Here is a 20,328-nt window from a genome sequence, read left to right as displayed (position 1 = left end):
ATCACCTGCATGCAGCTGGTTCTGTGCTTAGCTGAATAGCTGTTTAGAGATTCATAGTATTTATCAAGAAAATATTTCCTTAAATAGTTTAAAGCAGTTTCTAGACAAGGCAGGTGCATGTGGATCTCTAAAATGTAAGAATTCTGCCTCAAAGATTATAGTACAAAGATAATGTGCTTTAGCAATGAAAAAAGTCTTTGCAAATCTGTCGAGTTCAGGAATATTCACTGTCCAGTTCCTAATGGGAATGAGTTACTACAAAGAAGCAAATACCAGAGTTTGGGGCTGAGTATAAATGGAGGAGAGTGATTTTAAAAATCCTGAAAGTTTCTCTACTGCTCCCAGATTCTGACAGATGGGAAAGGAAGAAAGAACAGGAGAAAAGAAAAGAAAGAAAGAAAAATAAAAGAAAATATTCTCTAAAAATGGACCAAATCAAGGAAAGGAAATAGGGAAAAGAGGATGTGTATGGCAAAAAACAGATAGGAAGAAATTTAGGAATTGCAACTATGCACTGAAAAAAATCTCTTTATTTTGAAGGAATTTTAGACTTATAATAAAGTTTACAAGCAGAACAGAGAGGTCACAAACCTTACCTACCAGGTAAACTCTCTCTAATGTTAACCCTTCACTTGGTCCTAGTGTGATGATCAAAAGCAGAAAATGTTATCAGCTAAGCTGTACATTCCAAAGAAAGGCAATGCCAAAGAATGCTCAAACTACTGCACAATTGCACTCATCTCACATGCTAGTAAAGTAATGCTCAAAATTCTCCAAGCCAGGCTTCAGCAATACGTGAACTGTGAACTTCCTGATGTTCAAGCTGGTTTTAGAAAAGGCAGAGGAATCAGAGATCAAATTGCCAACATCTGCTGGATCATCAAAAAAGCAAGAGAGTTCCAGAAAAACTACTATTTCTGCTTTATTGACTATGCCAAAGCCTTTGACTGTGTGGATCACAATAAACTGTGGAAAATTCTTCAAGAGATAGGAATACCAGACCACCGGACCTGCCTCTTGAGAAACCTGTATGCAGGTCAGGAAGCAACAGTTAGAACTGGACATGGAACAACAGACTGGTTCCAAATAGGAAAAGCAGTACGTCAAGGCTGTATACTGTCACCCTGCTTATTTAACTTCTATGCAGAGTACATCATGAAAAACGCTGGACTGGAAGAAACACAAGCTGGAGTCAAGATTGCTGGGAGAAATATCAATAACCTCAGATATGCAGATGACACCACCCTTATGGCAGAAAGTGAAGAGGAGCTAAAAAGCCTCTTGATGAAAGTGAAAGTGGAGAGTGAAAAAGTTGGCCTAAAGCTCAACATTCAGAAAACGAAGATCATGGCATCCAGTCCCATCACTTCATGGGAAATAGATGGGGAAACAGTGGAAACAGTGTCAGACTTTATTTTTTTGGGCTCCAAAATCACTGCAGATGGTGACTGCAGCCATGAAATTAAAAGATGCTTACTCCTTGGAAGAAAAGTTATGACCAACTTAGATAGCATATTCAAAAGCAGAGACATTGCTTTGCCAACTAAGGTCCGTCTAGTCAATTCTATGGTTTTTCCTGTGGTCATGTATGGATGTGAGAGTTGGACTGTGAAGAAGGCTGAGCGCCGAAGAATTGATGCTTTTGAACTGTGGTGTTGGAGAAGACTCTTGAGAGTCCCTTGGACTGCAAGGAGATCCAACCAGTCCATTCTAAAGGAGATCAGCCCTGGGTGTTCTTTGGAAGGAATGATGCTAAACCTGAAACTCCAGTACTTTGGCCACCTCATGCGAAGAGTTGACTCATTGGAAAAGACTTTGATGCTGGGAGGGATTGGGGGCAGGAGGAGAAGGGGACGACAGAGGATGAGATGGCTGGATGGCATCACTGACTCGATGGACGTGAGTCTGAGTGAACTCCGGGAGTTGGTGATAGACAGGGAGGCCTGGCGTGCTGCGATTCATGGGGTCACAAAGAGTCGGACACGACTGAGCCACTGAACGGAACCAAAGCTGTACATCTTATTCACCTTTCCCCATTTCCTCTCACTAATGCCCCTTTTTCATCCCAGAATCTAATCCAGGAACCCATTCTATCATCACATCTCTGTGGTCTTCCACAGTCTGGGGGAATTCCTCAGGTTTCCTTGATCTTTCATGACCTTAATATTTGGGATGAGTACTGGTCATTGTTTTGCACAATGTCTCTCAATCTGGGTCTGTCAGATGATTAGACAGAAGGTATGTATTTTGGGCAAGAAAATCACAGAAGTGATGTTACATCTTCGTAGTCCATATCACTGATGCTGATTGTCATCATACATTACATCACCATAGTATATCTATGAACAAAGCCAGTGGAGGTGATGGAATGCCAGTTGAGCTATTTCAAATCCTGAAAAATGATGCTGTGAAAGTGCTGCACTCTATGTGCCAGCAAATTTGGAAAACTCAGCAGTGGCCACAGGACTGGAAAAGGTCAGTTTTCACTCCAATTCCAAAGAAAGGCAATGCCAAAGAATGGTCAAACTACCGCACAATTGCATTCATCTCACACACTAGTAAGTAATGCTCAAAATTCTCCAAGCCAGGCTTCAGCAATACGTGAACCGTGAACTTCCAGATGTTCAAGCTGGTTTTAGAAAAGGCAGAGGAACCAGAGATCAAAATGCCAACATCCGCTGGATCATCAAAAAAGCAAGAGAGTTCCAGAAAAACATCTATTTCTGCTTTATTGACTTATGCCAAAGCCTTTGACTGTGTGGATCACAATAAACTGTGGAAAATTCTGAAAGAGATGGGAATACCAGACCACTGGACCTGCCTCTTGAGAAATCTGTATGCAGGTCAGGAAGCAACAGTTAGAACTGGACGTGGAACAACAGACTAGTTCCAAGTAGGAAAAAGAGTTCGTCAAGGCTGTATTGTCACCTTGCTTATTTAACTTCTATGCAGAGTACATCATGAGAAACGCTGGGCTGGAGGAAGCACAAGCTGGACTCAAGATTGCCAGGACAAATATCAATAACCTCAGATATGCAGATGACACCACCCTTATGGCAGAAAGTGAAGAGGAACTAAAGAGCCTCTTGATGAAAGGGAAAGAGGAGAGTGAAAATGTTGTCTTAAAGCTCAACATTCAGAAAACTAAGATCATGGCATCTGGTCCCATCACTTCATGGGAAATAGATGGGGAAAGAGTGGAAACAGAGACAGACTTTATTTTTCTGGGCTCCAAAATCACTGCAGATGGTGATTGCAGCCATGAAATTGAAAGACGCTTACTCCTTGGAAGAAAAGCTATGACCAACCTAGACAGCATATTCAAAAGCAGAGATATCACTTTGTCAACAAAGGTCTGTCTAGTCAAGGCTATGGTTTTTCCAGTAGTCATGTATGAATGTGAGATTTGGACTATAAAGAAAGCTGAGTGCAGAAGAATTGGTACTTTTGAACTGTGGTGTTGGAGAAGACTCAAGAGTCCCTTGGATTGCAAGGAGATCCAACCAGTCCATCCTAAAGGAAATCGGTCCTGGGTATTCATTGGAAGGACTGATGCTGAAACTGAAACTCCAATATTTTGGCCACCTGATGCGAAGAGATGACTCATTTGAGAAGACTCTGATGTTAGGAAAGATTGAAGGCAGGAGGAAAAGGGGACAGCAGAGGATGAGATGGTTAGATGGCATCACCAACTCAATGGACATGAGTTTGGGTAAACTCCGGGAGTTGGTGATGGACAGGGAGGCCTGGCATGCTGTGGTTCATGGGGTCGCAAAGAGTAGGATGCAACTGAGCAACTGAACTGAACTATCTTTTATTTTTCTTCTAACTCAACCAGTTAATGAAAACAACTCTATTAAGCATATATACATAAAATTGATATGTGAAAACTGTACAGTTTGCTCTCTATCCTTGGGTTTTGCACCTGTAAGTTTATCCACTATGTCACTGATCCACAGTTGGTTAAATCCATGGATGCAGAACCTGTGGGTGTGGAAACCCGTGAAAACAGAAGGCCTTCTGTATTCATTGTATTCCTTTGCCATTTTATGTAAGGGATTTGCACATCAGTGGATTTGTCATCTGTGTGGGCTTCTGGAACCAAACTGTGGGGGGATGTCTGCACTGCAGTTAGAAATACGGACAAAATCATGCTGAAAAGTTTCCTGTTCCTCAAAAGGAAATTAAAGATCTTAGGAAATATTATTCATTCATCAGACGAACTTTCTAACCATTCAGTCTCTTGGAAAGCTGAATCTAAATGGTTGAAAGACAAGAGAATCAGAAAAGTTAGAGATCTGATTCAAACTTGTGTTCTAACTAATCAGATTCTATGTCAGTTAAGAGTTGGTTTGTGGATTGGATCCCAGACATTAACCTCACTGCCTGGAACTGCAGACTCTAGGAAGAGGATGGGCCACGGAAGGAACATCTCAAAAGTCTCCTCTGGGACCTGGGCACCCCAGTTTCCATAAAGAGAGAGCCCCAGGCTCCATGATCTTTCACAAAGAAGGCACAAGTCAGGTTTTTGTCTCAGAACCAGATGTAGCAGAGAAACAAGTTAACAAAAGAAGGAAGCTACCCATCCTCAATGGATTTATTAATAAACAATAGGAGGAAGGAGTGATAAATATTGAAAAATAGCACAGTTGAGAAATAAACTTACAAAGTTCACAATTTTTCAGTCTTTTATATTTTATAAATATATAGTAATACATATTAATAACATATGTGTGTGTGTGTTTAGTTGCTAAGCTGTGTCCAACTCTTTGTGACCCCCTGGACTGCAGCATGCCAGTCTTTCCTGTCCTTCACTATCTCCTAGAGTTTGCTCAAATTCATGTCCATTGAGCCAGTAATGCTATCTAACCATCTTATCCTCTGACACATAAATATGTTTAAAAGAGGTTTAAGCCGGTTAAACAACTCATCGAGATCCAGGTAATACTGCTTTTACTTTTCCCATCTGTATTTTATCTATCTTAGTTTCCAGTTGTAAGCGGCTAATGGTTTTGATTATCCAAATCTATATAGTAAGAATGTACACGTAGCGAACGCGTAATGACCTCCTCATTGGACTATTCTAAAAAAGGTCAATTATCAGTCTCCCAGTCTTGTCATAAACCATAATTTTACGAGGGCTCCTCCAAGAATTATTGCAAAGTTACTGTAACAGCAACACAGTGAAACAGAAAAGTTAATCTCTTTCTGTATGTTTTGGTGCCCAAATCCCAGCCCCGATATGAATAATCACAAGTTTACTTTGGATCTACTTTTTAAAACCAAATTTGAATATCTACCTGAAAAATCCTTCCAAAACCTGCAGGCTGTTCCATCTGTATTTGCCCTTTTCCAGCTGACCCACACTGTGTCATGTGCTTCTCACTGATCTGACCTTTACTTAGCAAACCCCTCTTGGACCTTGTGAGATCTTAGTTTTCAATCTTCAGCACTGGGATTCCCAACCCGAAGCAGCAATGTATTGATATACAGTGTTGAACCCTCTGTCCCTCATCTCTAAAGATCCCAGACAGGCACCAGCCTCACTTAGGACTGTCTCCACAGATTTTTCTTTTGGTTCAGTTGACATTCTGTAGTGTAATCTTGGGAGCAAACCCGTAGGGATTTATATGTTTACCTGAGAGGTATACAGTAAGCCTTTAGTAAATAAAGCAGGCATAATTACAAAAGCATAGCTAAAAATTAAGTCATTCACTATTAATGGATAATTCAAACCAAATCAGCAAGTAGAGAGATTTGTTAAATCAATTTTCTGAAGTAGCCCTAAGAAAAGGTGACAGAATAAAATATAAAATTGATGTCTTTTGACTTCTTTCGTCTTCTACAGATTTGTGACTTTTTTCTACTAGATTAAGCACATTTTCCTAATAACTGGTACCCTGGAGATTAGTGCATTTTGGTTATCTTTGCAAAGAATCTTAAGGATTTAAAACTAAACAAGCATACTTAAAATACTATTGAGCCATTGTATAGAAAGTTCAAGTAATTCCCTGGTGGTCCAGTGGTTAGGACTTGGCACTTTAACAACAGGGACCTGGGAACGTTCCCTGTTCAGGGAACAAAGAAGGAGCAAGCCACTTGGCCAAGCCGAAAACAAAAAAGAAAGAAAGCCCATTCACTTTGTAAGAGTGTATTCTTTTTCACTTGTAGGTACATCAGTGATCTAAAGACAGTGCAAAGGCTGCTCTTCATCCTCTGAAGGAAAACCTGAGGTGTGTTCTTTATCTTCAGAATAAGGCACACACTTCTTAGCATGGTGTGGAGGACCCTTCAAGATCTCCAGAAGCAAGCAGAGCCCTCAACTCTGGTTCTTCCTCACCCCTCCCCCTTCCTCAGTCTATTACACAGCCTCACTAAATGACCTGTCATTCCCAGAAAATGCCTCAGTCCTTTTATCTGGTACTTTACACAGCCTCAGATCCACTCCTCTCCATTCGCCGGGCCACCTCCCTTGCCTCCAACCTGTTACCTCTCAGACATCCCTTTTCTCAGGTTGTCTGAGTTTCCTGGAGAACCCTCATAGAGATGTCTGGGCTTCTGCTCTGGGAATCCGTATTTCTTGCTCACACTTCCTGAGCCTGGAAAACGGCCTGTCACTTGCAGGCACCTGCCAGATCATGATGAATGAACCAAGGAACCTTCAAGTTCAGGTCCTGAGAAATAACTTGCTGAAGCGTGTGGGGCTCACCTGCTTTCGCATCACATCTGTAGCCTGCATGATGTAGCGAGGAGGCAGTCCGTGGCTTCTGGCCAGAATGATGGCCTGCTCCAGGCTCACACTCAGGGTGCACCTGTGGAAAAGCAAGGGCAGGTCAGACCTCACCAGTAACTGTTAATGCTCCAGGACAGCTGGGCTTACCAGTGAAAGGTGGAACAGTATGCCTCCTGGGAGAAGTACTCATTTTTCCCCGGGCATCTACCTCCCACGTACTCATGATGTACGCATGTTAATAAACTTCTGTTTGTTTTTCTCTTGTTAATCTGTGTTTATTACAGGAGTCTAGACAAGGAACCATTTATTTTCTATGTAGAATACCTGTTTAAAAATAGCTTTTAGAGGTGCACTGCTGTGGTCCTAAATTAAGTATTTGCATTTAAAACAAACCCATCAGTTCAGTTCAGTTCAGTCGCTCAGTCGTGTCCGACTCTTCGCGACCCCATGAATCGCAGCACACCAGGCCTCCCTGTCCATCACCATCTCCCGGAGTTCACTCAGACTCATGTCCATCAAGTCAGTGATGCCATCCAGCCATCTCATCCTCTGTCGTCCCCTTCTCCTCCTGCCCACAATCCCTCCCAGCATCGGAGTCTTTCCAATGTGTCAACTCTTCACATGAGGTGGCCAAAGTACTGGAGTTTCAGCTTTAGCATCATTCCTTCCAAAGAACACCCAGGGCTGATCTCCTTCAGAATGGGCTGGTTGGATCTCCTTGTAGTCCAAGGGACTCTCAAGAGTCTTCTCCGACAAACCCATAATGAATTCTTTTCAGGAGGGAGCTTATACATAGAAAATTTAAGTAAATTTAAGTAATTTAATAAGCTTTCTTATCAGATATTAATCTTTACTGATGTTTCATGTGCTTTAAAGGAAACCACTTGCTAGTACTCTTCACTCATGTCCACATTTTTCTGGTTAATAGACTTATGCTGATTTATATATGATATTTTAGAAAAAAGCGAAATTAATATTCACTGAGGTCAGAATTTTTTTAAAAGGTATGTTTCTTGAACACAATCTTACAAGACTGTAAATTTTTGAAAAGGAACTCTTAATGAGTTATTCAGCAATGTGGTGCCCAGAACAGACTGAGAAAATTCACAATTTAGTCCTGAATTCAGTGATTGGCGAGCCCTGGACCTCCTCCTTTCCTTTAAGGCCTTTGTTTCACTTCTTCCACATTTTTCTCTACAGCAGCTCTTAGGGAGCTATGAACCCTCTATGTTTGTTCATATTTTCAAGTCTCTGAATTGTTTTATAGGGGTACTTTCTGCACACATTTCATAAAAATGCTACTTTTAGATGTTTGTCCTAACATCTATACTAGTGGCTTTTGTTTCATTTTTACATTGATTGATATTTATTGTTTTTCTGTACACTTTCACATTTACCTCCCTGTGGTTTGGTACTTTACACGTGCATTTTTCTAGATCTGTTTAGAATTTTCCACAAATTAAAGATCTACAGTGCAATTGCTTTTATGTGACAAATATCTAGGTCATTTATCCATGTTTGTGAGGCTATTCCACAGGAGCACAGGACACCTGGTAGGTTCAGATATTGATGAATTACGAGAAAGGAGAAAGGGACTTGAAACATTACTGCTGCAATTTTAGAAAGAATCTGACAAAACACAGCCATATTATTAGACGTAATTGTACTCTAGGGAGAAATATGATCAGTTCCATTGGCTGTTAAATGACGTGAAAAGCAGTTTTCTTATTAACATTACAGAGAACTCTTTAGCATTAAGAACACATATTCAGATGGGCTGAAGTTTTATAATTAGCCTCTATATTATAGTATGAGCTTCCTTGATGGCGCAGATAGTAAAGAATCTGCCCACAATGCAGGAGACCCATGTTCAGTCCTTGTGTCAGGAAGAAGCCCTGGAGACGGGGAGAAGGGATTGGATACACAGTCCAGGATATGATGTTTATAAATACTCAGTGTACAAGTTTGATAATAATATATAATTGTCCTTTTACATGTACCTCCATGCACATGCCAATGAAAGCCAAGAGCTATAATTGAGAGTTAATGTTTAGAAAAGAATCAATTTTTACAAAGCATTTAATTGTCAGCTTACTCAACATACAACATAACCTTTTTCTCCTTCTTAAGGTCTCCTGTACTCCAATTTTAAGTCCTTATTGATCCTAACATTTTAATCAATAATGTTCATTACACCAGCCGAATGAAGCTAAGAAAAAAAATCTTTATCTTTTTCTCATCACACTGAAATATGTCTTTGCTTCCTGATAAAGGCTGACTTGCCCTCCTCAACTTATAACAAACACTCAGTTACTGTGGAGGACTTTCAACGGGCAGCTTGTATTATCCACTTTCTTAATCTTTTAAAACTGATTTATTTCTCTCTACATCAAGCTGTTGTAAACAGCGGTACAGCAGCAAATTATCTGCCAGAGACTTTAAAAGGCTTTACTGTAACTTCCCGATCAATCAACACGGGCAGTAACACGCTCTTGGGCAGGGTACCTCAAAGAGTCACATCTTTAGAACCAATCATGTGAGCGCATGCCTGTGTGCTAAGTCGTTTCAAGCATGACTGACTCTGTGTGATCCTATGGACTGTAGCTGGCCAGGCTTCTCTGTCCAAGGGATTCTCCAGGCAAGAGTACTGGAATGGGCTGCCGTGCCTTTCTCCAAGAACCAATCACACACATCATCTAAGAGAAAAATCTACCTTAAAAGTAATACATATGTTTTCTTTCATCAGCATGTCAAAACAGGATGCCTTTTCATACTAACCACTGAGTACCTTCCAGTGAGTTTCCAAGATTAATATGAAATTTTTAAAAGTGAAAAATTTTAAAAGAGACAGCCAGGTCAACGTGGGAAACTTTGCCTATTTGATTCACAGTTTATTTATCCAATGGAAGTCTAGTTTTTCCATCACAGCATCACAGTTCCATTCTCATAATTAAGCATGTGTCACAGCACCCAGCACTAAGCCCACAGCTCTGTGGTCAATACACCATTATTCACCTCATAGCTTTTTATCTTCTCTCACTATCTCAATCTGAATGTCAAGTGGAAAAATTCAGCATTTGCAAGAAGCATTTTGATTCTGGCATTCTCTGAAATATTTCCGATCTAGAGTGGCACTTAGTTTTTCGATGATGCATAAACGTATACTCAGAGTTTGGCTTTACAAGAGAACACTAGATTTTACAGACGCTTGAGAGTCTGTCCTGCTCACTGGGCAAGAGAAAGAAGGAAGTAGACCAGAGGTGGGGAATCCTGAGCAAATCTCATTCCATATGAGATTCCTTGTCTGAACCTCCAATTTCCTTTCTTGAATTATCTCTGTTCACACATTAGGGAGTTAAAATATAAAAACATGCTAAGTCGCTTCAGTCATGTTCAACTCTTTGTGACTCTATGGACTGTAGCTCTCCAGGCTCTTCTGTCCTTGGGATTCTCCAGGCAAGAATGCCGGAGGGGTTTTCATGCCACCCTCCTGGGGATCTTCCTGACCCAAGGATCAATGGATTCTTTACCATAGTGCCACCTGGGAAGCCCAAAATGTAAATAAATTTAAATTTTTACTCCATCCTGGAAAACATGGGTTCTGAACTGTTCAGCTTCTTCTAGTTGCAATATCATTTTTTAAATGTAAACAATTCTTTCCCTGAGAATCACAAAAATGAAAAAATAAAGGCCACAGTGTAGAATCTGTCCTCCATAAAAAGGCAAATATAACATATACACTGAGGAAAGCTGTTTCATAATTTTCGTAATAAGACATCCAAGTAATAGCTCTGCTTAGGGCATACTCCTGAGAATGTGCACTTGACAGGGTTGTGAAATTATGCAGAAATTGTGCATTCCCCATAGAAAGAACAAGGAGATGGTCAATACACCTGTGCATATAATGAATAAATCTTCTTGACATATTTCATATTAAAAATAGATCCACATCACTCAGAGATTTAGCATAGTTTTAATATGATAAATGTAAGCTATGGCCAATGGGTTCAATTAAATTTGAAAGGCACTTTGATTTAGTGATGCTATGGAAGAGTCACAAAGAGATTCCTTTCTATTCATCCGTTCATTCAATAAATATTTTTGAGTGTCTACTTTCTACCTGTAAGTACCATTAAGTTCTGGCAGAAGCAGTACTATCAAGCTAAAAATGGTTGAATTTAATATTTTACTATTAAAAACTCTAAAACTTTATTAATGTTATTTAAGACACTTAAACATATATTAACTTTATTATTCTTAGTTAAGTACTTTAGTATTTCAAAAATTTACTCATGATATTTAAAACATGGAGAAGCATGGACAAAGATATAAAATATATGCTAATACCTATTATACCAAAGTAGTGGAGTTATATGCATTTAAGAATAAATCTTAATTTACATGAAACTGAAAAAACAAGGTTGAGTTTCAGAGTCCTTTATTTATAGGATCCCTAGCAAACTGTTTACTTAGTCATATGCTCTTACAAATTTGCAAAAGTGAAATGTTTTGACTGCAAGTGTTTATGATTGTTGACTCTATGCATCTGTCATATTCTGGAATGTTCAAATGGCCATAGTTCTTTTTGGAACTGAGCTAAAGGGAGTTAGGGATGTGTTTAGCCTAGGTTTACTGGGACCGATGTATATGATTCAGGCTTCCCAGGGGGCACCAGTGGTAAAGAATCTGCCTGCAGTACAGGAGATGTAAAAGACGGGTTCAGTCCCTGGGTGGAGAAGATCCCCTGAAGGAGGGCATGGCAACCCACTCCAGTATTCTTGCCTGGAGAATCCCATGGATGGAGGAGCCTGGTGGACAACAGTCCATAAGGTAGTAAAGAGTCAGAGAGGACTGAAGTGACTTAGCATGCATAGACGTGTGAATATGATTCAGTCACTTACAGTTAGGTTATTACAACATCCTGGTGTAGTAATGGACTCCAGAGTATTCTTACTGCCCACTGTATAGATCAGGGCTTCCCTTGTGGCTCAGTAAAGACTCCGCTGGTAAAGAATCCACCTGCAATGCGGGAGACCTGGGTTCAATCCCTGGGTTGGGAAGATCCCCTCGATAAGGGAATGGTACCCACTCCAGTAATCTGGTCTAGAGAATTCCATGGACTGTATAGTTCATGGGGTCACAAGGAGTTGAACATGACTGAGCCAGTTTCACTTTCACTGCACAGATTCACCCAAGATTGAAAAGAAGGTGTAGGGCCCAAGGCTGTAATGCAATGTGTTCATATCCTGGGGTACCGAGGACTGTGTGTGGTGGAGAATAAGCAGGTTAGAAGGTTACAGAACCCAGAAGCTACTCTGTGGAATATTCTTCCATACATATGGTTCACGCACTACAGAACTTTCTCTAGATTTTCATATTTGATGACAATTTTTAAATTTAAAATAATGCTGATGTTGAAATGTGTGGTCAATTCTTCCGTAAGATTATGATGCTATTAATTATGACATTAATAATTACATGAAGTTCATGACAAACTTCCACCAATATCTCCTTTATAAATTGGGGTTTGGTTGAAGTAGAGTTTGCTGCTGCTGCTAAATCGCTTCAGTCGTGTCCGACTCTGTGCGACCCCATAGATGGCAGCCCACCACGCTCCCCTGTCCCTGGGATTCTCCAGGCAAGAACATTGGAGTGGGTTGCCATTTCCTTCTCCAATGCATGAAAGTGAAAAGTGAAAGTGAAGTCGCTCAGTCATGTCCAACTCTTCGTGACCCCATGGACTGCAGCCCACCAGGCTCCTCCGTCCGTGGGATTTTCCAGGCACGAGTACTGCCATGGGGTGCCATCGCCTTCTCTGGAAGTAGAGTTTACCTGACTATAATTTGGCACATGTTTCATATGAGTCTGTTATTTTCACTCAAATGCTTTTCCCAACTGATCCTAGAACACGAGATATCAATTTTGTATGTCAAACTATAGAGTTTAGGGTCAGAAAAAGCACGTGAAATGGCAGCCCTATTTCTTGATGCCCGGGGTCCACAATGATCGACATCCAAACCTCCCCCTCAACTGGAGAGACAAAGCTCAGCTCCCTAAATTGGTTTAAATGCACCATATTACATTTCAACCATTTATTAACTTGTATCTATTTATACTCTATTTGGTTCACTTTTGAGACTTCAATTCTTATCTGAAGCAAGTTATGTGTTAATCTTTGTTTTTTAATACATTAATCTTTTAAGATGACTCATGACATCTTTAATAAATTAGATAAAAGATTCTCCAAATCCAGGAACCATCTATGTATTTGGTCATTTAGCCAAATCACAGATAAAAAACCAGTTTTACTCAAATTACATTTTAAACCTCCAGAGCTCTAAAGCCACATTTAATGTTGACTCAATTTATACTGAACAAGGAAGCCAATCTCTGAAGGGTTGAAGTGCATCAAATTGAACACTTGGGGAGATGCGTCATCCCTTTTGGACCACAAGGGTGATGCAGTAACTCACGGTGAAACTGACATAGCAAAGCAAAACAACGTGACATTTACGGCTTTGAGCTGTGGATTTATTTGCTGGCTTTCAGAATGTTCACAGTCGGGACCTCTAACGCTTTGTTTGGCAGCTAATCATTATATTGTTCTCTCTTGGGGTAGTCCCAAACTTTGTCATTACTAGTGGAGGAGGATCCTTCAGATAGTTGTAAACTGACATGTTAAATTAAAACTATGAAAAACTAGTGCAATGAAGATCTCTGAATTTGTAGCCACAAAAATTTGCCTTAAATTCACATTATGTAGATGTTGAAGTTGAAAAAAAACTTAAAGTGTAATTAAAAAGAGAAAAATGCACTCTTTAGCAAAGTATATTTTGCATTTATTTCTCCATATTTTAAACATTGAAGCTGAGTATAAATATTGGTGCTAGTGGTAAAGAATCCGTCTGCCAATGCAGGAGATGTAAGAGACTCAGGTTTGATCCCTAGGTTGGGAAGATCCCCTGGAGGAGGAAATGGGACCCCACTCCAGGATTCTTGCTATGAGAATGCCATGGACAGAGGAGCCTGACAGGCTACAGTCCACGGGGTCACAAAGAGTCGGACACGACTGACTGTCTGAGCACTTCAATTAGCTAAATATTTCAAGACTTACTCAATATTTATTCAAAATTTCACTTGGAATAATTTGCATTAATATAAAGGTTAATTTGATTTTGTGCTATATAAGTGTGTGTGTGTGTGTGTGTTTGCTTAGTCATGTCTGACTCTTTGCAGCCCCATGGACTATAGCCCTCCAGGCTCCTCTGTCCATGGAATTTTCCAGGCAAGAATACTGGAGTGGGTTGCCATTTTCTCTTCCAGAGGATCTTCCTGACCCAGGGGAGGAACCTGAGCCTCCTCCATCGGTTAATGGATTCTTTACCACTAGCACCAACTGAGAAGCCCTGGGAAGCTAAATAAATACAAAGTGAAATAAATATTTAACCATTCTGAAATCAGCGAGGTTAGCCCCAATGTAGAATTGCACCCAATGATAACAGTCTTGATTTTGTTTTTTAGCTCTGGAATTTCATGTGTATTGCCTCATTTTTACCATCTTTTCTGTGATGCTGCCTTTGGTCATGAGAATAAGAGGGAAAAAAATTCCCTTAGGTCAAATACATGGCTCAGAGTCTATGTATAAGAACAGTCTAAAGAATCTATTATTTGATAATATTATTATGTGAACTATATGTCTTTATATAATTATAGCCATTTATATTTAAAATCACACTGATTTAGATCTTAAAACATAAAATCATCTCCCTTATTCTATGAAAGGCTTCTTTTCCCCTCCTTTAATTAAAAGCCAGGTCCATTATTCTTGTTCAAGTGACTGTCACTAATAAGTTATTAGGAATCTAATCAGCTGTGACTCTCCAGGATCCTTTACTAAGTTGAAGTTACCTGGGCAGCATTCAAGTTTTGGAGAGGATAATAATGACTATCCCAATCCCAAGAGAAGGTGAAATAGGTGAAATAAGCTGAAACAGTAGCTACGACTACTACTTGCCTACCACTCTTTCATTTCCAGAAGTTTTTTATGACAGGTGGAAGATCCTGCGACCCCCTGGTTTTATGCACTTTGCATCATCTGAACCTAGGAAGCCTAAGGCAAACTAGTTTCAACAATCTTCGACTAAAGGCACATTTCTCCCTGGTGAAGATAATGTTAGATTCTGCTAACTTTCCAAATGTTTTTATACTTCGTGCTTGGGCTTTTCTCATGATCCCAATTTATTCAGCCGTTAAAAACTAAAAACAGGGACTTGCCTGGTGCTCCAGTGGTTAAGAATCTGCCTTCCAACGCAGAGCATGTGGGTTCAATCCCTGGTCGAGGAACTAAGATCCCACATGCCTTGGGGCAACTAAGCCCGCATGAAACTACTGAGCCTACATGGCGAAACTAGAGAGAAGCCTGTGAGCCACATGGAAAGATCCTGCAAGCCACAACTAAGACTCAACAGAGCCAATAATAGTAATAATAATAATAAATAAAAAAGCAGTTGGAGGATATAGATGAGTTAGAGATTCTCCATTAACATTCTCTTATTTAATCTCAATCTTAAAATTCTTAAAATGTGCTACAAAGTTACTATAATTTAAGGTGTCCAATGAGTTAGTTCTTAGACACACTGTTTAAAAGACACATTACAGTAATGGGTATATTAAGTATGGTGCAATCCAAGATTCTCATATTTACTAATTTTTAAATATTAATGTAAGTGCCAGCATTTAAAGAAATAAGAAAGTTGTTAGAAGAAATAAGATGTAGAAATTATTTAATTCCTTAAAGGTGTATGTGCAATATTTGTAGTGTCTTCAACCTTCTCATTTTTGTAAAGCCATCCCAGAGTGGGTGTGGTCAAGATTAACATTATTGTTTTCCTATAACCTTTCTCTAGTTATTTAAGATGACCCATTGTTTCACCTCCAGATTATGTTATAAGCTCCCAAGCCATTCGAACCAAACTCATCAATTATGAGATAAATGTACTAAGGCATCTACTCTAGTATCTTTCATGCTTGTCAATTTCATAATTCTTTTTAAAAATGTTTGTTTGATTGCATTTATTGAAATATTGATCTATTTTGAGTTTAATTTTCTCATTTATTTCTGGCTGCACTGGGTCTTCATTGCTGCGCATGGGCTTTCTCTAGCTGTGCAAGCGGGCTTCTCATTGTGGTGGCCTCTCTCGTTGCAGAGCATGGACTCTACCTGTTGTGGCTCACAGGCTCAGCTGCCCTGTGGCATGTGGGAAATCCCGGACCAGGGATTGAACCCATGTCCTCTGAACTGGCAGGCAGATTCTTACCCCCTGGACCACCAGGGAAGTCCACTTCATATTTCTTACTGTCTCTTAAGTCTCTCCACTTGAGCTGCACTGCTAGTATCATCTCTTGCCGAGACTGATGTAACCTCACTCTGACTCCTTTTATCTTGTCTCTTTCCACTATTCTTCAGAGGTGATCTTTTACAAATGCAGGTGAAAAGGCAGACATTTCAATGGCTTTCCATTTGGTAACCTGAAACACAAAGTCGTCACAATATGGTCTCTGGTTTTCCTTACTTCTATTCCACGCTTCAACTCTACCGTTCACAGTACCCTGAAGTCACCTACCTCCTTCCATGGTTCTCATATGCTGCTCCTCACTGATGCCCTGGTTTGGGTCACATATCATACCTCTGGTCATGCTCTATTATACTTGTTTGAAAGGTGTAGGGATGAAGAATATGGGCATTAGAGGCAAACCCCCAGGGTTGGAGCTTGAATTTGCTGATGATTCTGTGACTTTGGGCACATTACATAAGTTTCTAAAACTCTGTTTTCTCACCTGTAAATTGACTTTAAGAATAGCATACACCTCAGAGTGCTGTTTTGAGAATTACATAAAATAATTCACGTCTCATATATATATAGCATGTAGTATATTCTCAACAAATGTTAGCACCTTTCATTAATATTACTGTCACTTCCACCACAAATAGGCCAGACTAGTGCCTGTATTAATTGCAACCTTCCTAGAACTAGTATACTTCCTGGGATTAAGTAAGCATTCAATAAACAATTATTGAAAAAAATTACATGAATTCCTAATGTGTTCCAACAGTATTACAGGTAACTCCTAAAAGATGCAATTAATTTCTTTATACTCTACATTGGCCATCTATTTGTTCAAGAACTGTTCACTTACTAAATAAACTTGGTACAGTAATAACTGAATTGTAGAGACAATAAATTTTAGTAAAAAACCAATCACAGATTCCCTTAGAATTTCTAAACATGATATAGCTTTTCTTTCATCAGCAATGACTTGCATTTCCCTTTTTCTGGATTGAACCACTGCTCCTACCATGGCTTCTGATGAGCAACTCTGGATGGGTTTTGGTAATGCGAGGAAATCACACATTATACTATATTGATTTATTAGCCTTACATCAGTTCTATTAATTATCACTATTCTCTCATCAAAATGGTCCATTTACAATGTACCAATATTTTCCAGGTTCAGAAGACAATGGTTGGGACCCTAGCAGAATCAGTTCTTTTATATTGTCAAAATGACACGTGACATATGCTTCATCTCTCCTGAAGTTTCAAAAGCATGTGTCTATTTCTTTGAGTCACTTCACTGGAAAAAAAAACAAACCACCAATCTTTTGGCTCTCTTTCTCCTATTGTACATATGAGAACTGGTGCCACACAATATGGCTGACTGGCTTCCCAACGTGGTCCCCTCATCAAGACCTCAGACTGTCAAGTGCCAGGAGAGCAAGGACATCTTACATCCCTGGTTTGGGGCAGCACAGAGCATGCCCTGTAGCAACGCTCCATAAACGGCTACTCCCTCCCTCCATGAATGACTTGCAAACAAATGCTAGTGCCTGATTCTTTGCAAGTCCTAATGCCTGTCTCTGTTTTAACATATACTCTTGGTTTTGACTCAAGGGAAGACTTCCCATCCCTGAATTCAAGGGGATCCAGTTCTGCTGTTCTTGAAGGACTTTCTATAAGCTATCAATGGAGGATTCTAAAAATAAGCTGTAATAGGATCCACTGTTTTGTGTATTCCACTTTCAAAAGATCAGAGGAATGAGCTCATATTTTTCATACACATCTGTCATGCTACTGTGACTCATCACTGTGATTCTTCCAGCTTTTTGAGAATTGACATATAACACTGTGCTGGTTAAGGTGTACATATTGATTTGATACACTTATATGATGTAAAATGCTTACCACTGTAGAGTTAACTAATACCTCCATCGTATCACATTAATTGTTTTTTTGTGGTGAGAATATTTAATACCTACTCCTTTAGCAACCACTGATTTCGTTTTAGATACAAGGTTTCCCCTACTTTAGTAGGTATGATCTAGTCTGTTTTCTAACTATGGTGCTGGAGAAAACTCTTGAGAGTCCCTTGGACAGCAAAGATATCAAACCAGTCAACCCTAAAGGAAATCAACCCTGAACATTCATTGGAAGGAATGATGCTGAAGCTGAAACGCTGATACTTTGTCCACTTTATGTGAAGAGCCGACTCACTGAAAAAGATCCTAATGCTGGGAAAGATTGAAGGCAAAAGGGGAATGGGTCAGCAGAGGATGAGATGGTTAGATAGCATCGCCAACTCAATGGACATGCTGCTACTGCTGCTAAGTCACTTCAGTCGTGTCCGACTCTGTGTGACCCCACAGACGGCAGCCCACCAGGCTCCCCTGTCCCTGGGATTCTCCAGGCAAGAACACTGGAGTGGGTTGCCATTTCCTTCTCCAATGCATAAAAGTGAAAAGTGAAAGTGAAGTCGCTCAGTCATGTCTGACTCTGAGCGACCCCATGGACTGCAGCCTACCAAGCTCCTCCATCCAGGCAAGAGTACTGAAGTGGGGTGCCATTGCCTTCTCCTCAATGGACATGAATTTGAGTGAACTCCAGAAGATAGTGGAGGACAGAGAAGCCTGGTGTGCTGTAGCCCATGAGGTGGCAAAGAGTCAGACATGACTTAGCAACTGAACAATAACAACAGAATTATCTAGTCAGTTGCATTTCACATTTCTATCTCTGAAGTGAGAAGATGGGTTCATTATTAGAAACAGAGATTAAGACAGAAACAACTGAGTGTACACTATTGCCAGGTCCTTCCCTAGATGCTTTCACATATATTGCTCACTTAATTCTCATGTCACCTTTTTCAAAAAGAAATTATTATTTCCATTATACCACTAAGTCTCTAAGAGACCAGGTGATATAATCATGGTCACACAGCAAGTAACAGGATTCAAAACCAGTTTCTGATTCAAAATCTAGGACTGCGTCCATTATACAAAAATCACATCACAAAGCTCATTGCATTTAGAGACTCTCAGCTCCCCAGATGCATAATTCAACAGTCCCAATCTTGGTCTCAGCATTTATATGCTCAATGCATCATTCAGGCAGATACTAACGCGGCCAGCCCAAACCACTTCACCATGAATGTGGACCTCCTCGTACTGAAATGTGTTCATGATTAAGAAGGAACTAGCTTCACAGATTGCTGAACAATTATATTGACTGTAAATCAATCAAGTAGTAAAAATAAACTGAAAGAAGATCGCGTTCCTTCTCTACTACAGATTCGTATATTTTTATATGAAATGTACTGTTCTGTGTAAGGCATGTTCATTCCTGCAGGAATCTCATTTATTCTGGCTTCTAATTACTTTTAACTACTGAGCACAGGGCACCACTGTGAAAAGTCTATCGACAACCAGAAGGAAGCACCCGACTGAAGAAACTAATTGTTTAATGTTTCAGGGTGTTATTTTCCCTGCTTCTTTTTATTATACTTCACACCGAGGAAGAACTATACATCAGAGGGTTAAGGCATTATGTTACACAGCAATCAATCCTGAAGTGACTAGTTTGGTTCAACACATGCAGAGTGCCTGCAAAATTAATATGCAAAGCCCACTGCAGATCTATTGATCCTTCCCACCTTGGTCACCCTGAGCACTGTGTTTGTGACAAATGAAAAGCTTAAGAAAATTGCCACCAGTCAGCAGGGATTCAAAAACCCAACACCTCTGTCCTTTTCCCCTTATAACAGAGGAGGCACTTCTCTTAATGAAAAAAGTAAATATTTTTAAATGTGAAAAACAGGCAAACAGCTATTTGTTTTAAAGATTAAATAATATACTTACAGACATATGTGTGTGCATGTGCTCAGCTGTATATGACTCACAGGTGATCCCATGGACTGGAGCCTGCCAGACTTCCCTGCTCATGGGATACTCCAGGCAAGAATACTGGAGTGGGTCGCCATGCCCTCCTCCAGGGGATCCTTCCCACCCAGGAACCCAATCTGCATCTTTTACATCTACTGCATTGGCAGGCAGTTTCTTTACCACTAGCACCACCTGGGAAGCCCATTCAACATTATTATTTGACTCTTGTCAAATAGGCAGTGCTGATGAAATGTTCTGTACCAACTCCTATGGTTCACAGTCTGAGAGCTGAAAGACAAGGGGTTAATGAATATTTGAAAGGAAAGCAGAGAGATGGCAGGCGGAGGGTGGCACCATAGAAAACCACTGAACAGAATGGAGA

The 20,328-nt window shown here is 40.1% G+C and overlaps 1 protein-coding gene across 1 annotated transcript in view; it reads right to left on the bottom strand.

The window, feature by feature from the left end:
- PREX2 (phosphatidylinositol-3,4,5-trisphosphate dependent Rac exchange factor 2) overlaps positions 1-20,328 on the bottom strand; it is a 296,906-nt gene that overhangs the window by 8,346 nt on the left and 268,232 nt on the right. Inside the window, exon 38 of the mRNA XM_052651670.1 lies at positions 6,710-6,812. Within this exon, the coding sequence (XP_052507630.1) occupies positions 6,710-6,812 (103 nt within the window). The remainder of the gene's footprint in view (positions 1-6,709; positions 6,813-20,328) is intronic.

The sequence above is a fragment of the Budorcas taxicolor genome, chromosome 14 (genome assembly GCF_023091745.1).
Source record: "Budorcas taxicolor isolate Tak-1 chromosome 14, Takin1.1, whole genome shotgun sequence".
In the NCBI taxonomy this organism is placed as follows: Eukaryota; Metazoa; Chordata; class Mammalia; order Artiodactyla; family Bovidae; genus Budorcas; species Budorcas taxicolor.
The sequence above is the reverse complement of the archived record's forward strand: the minus strand, read 5'-3'. Positions and strand labels throughout refer to the sequence as shown.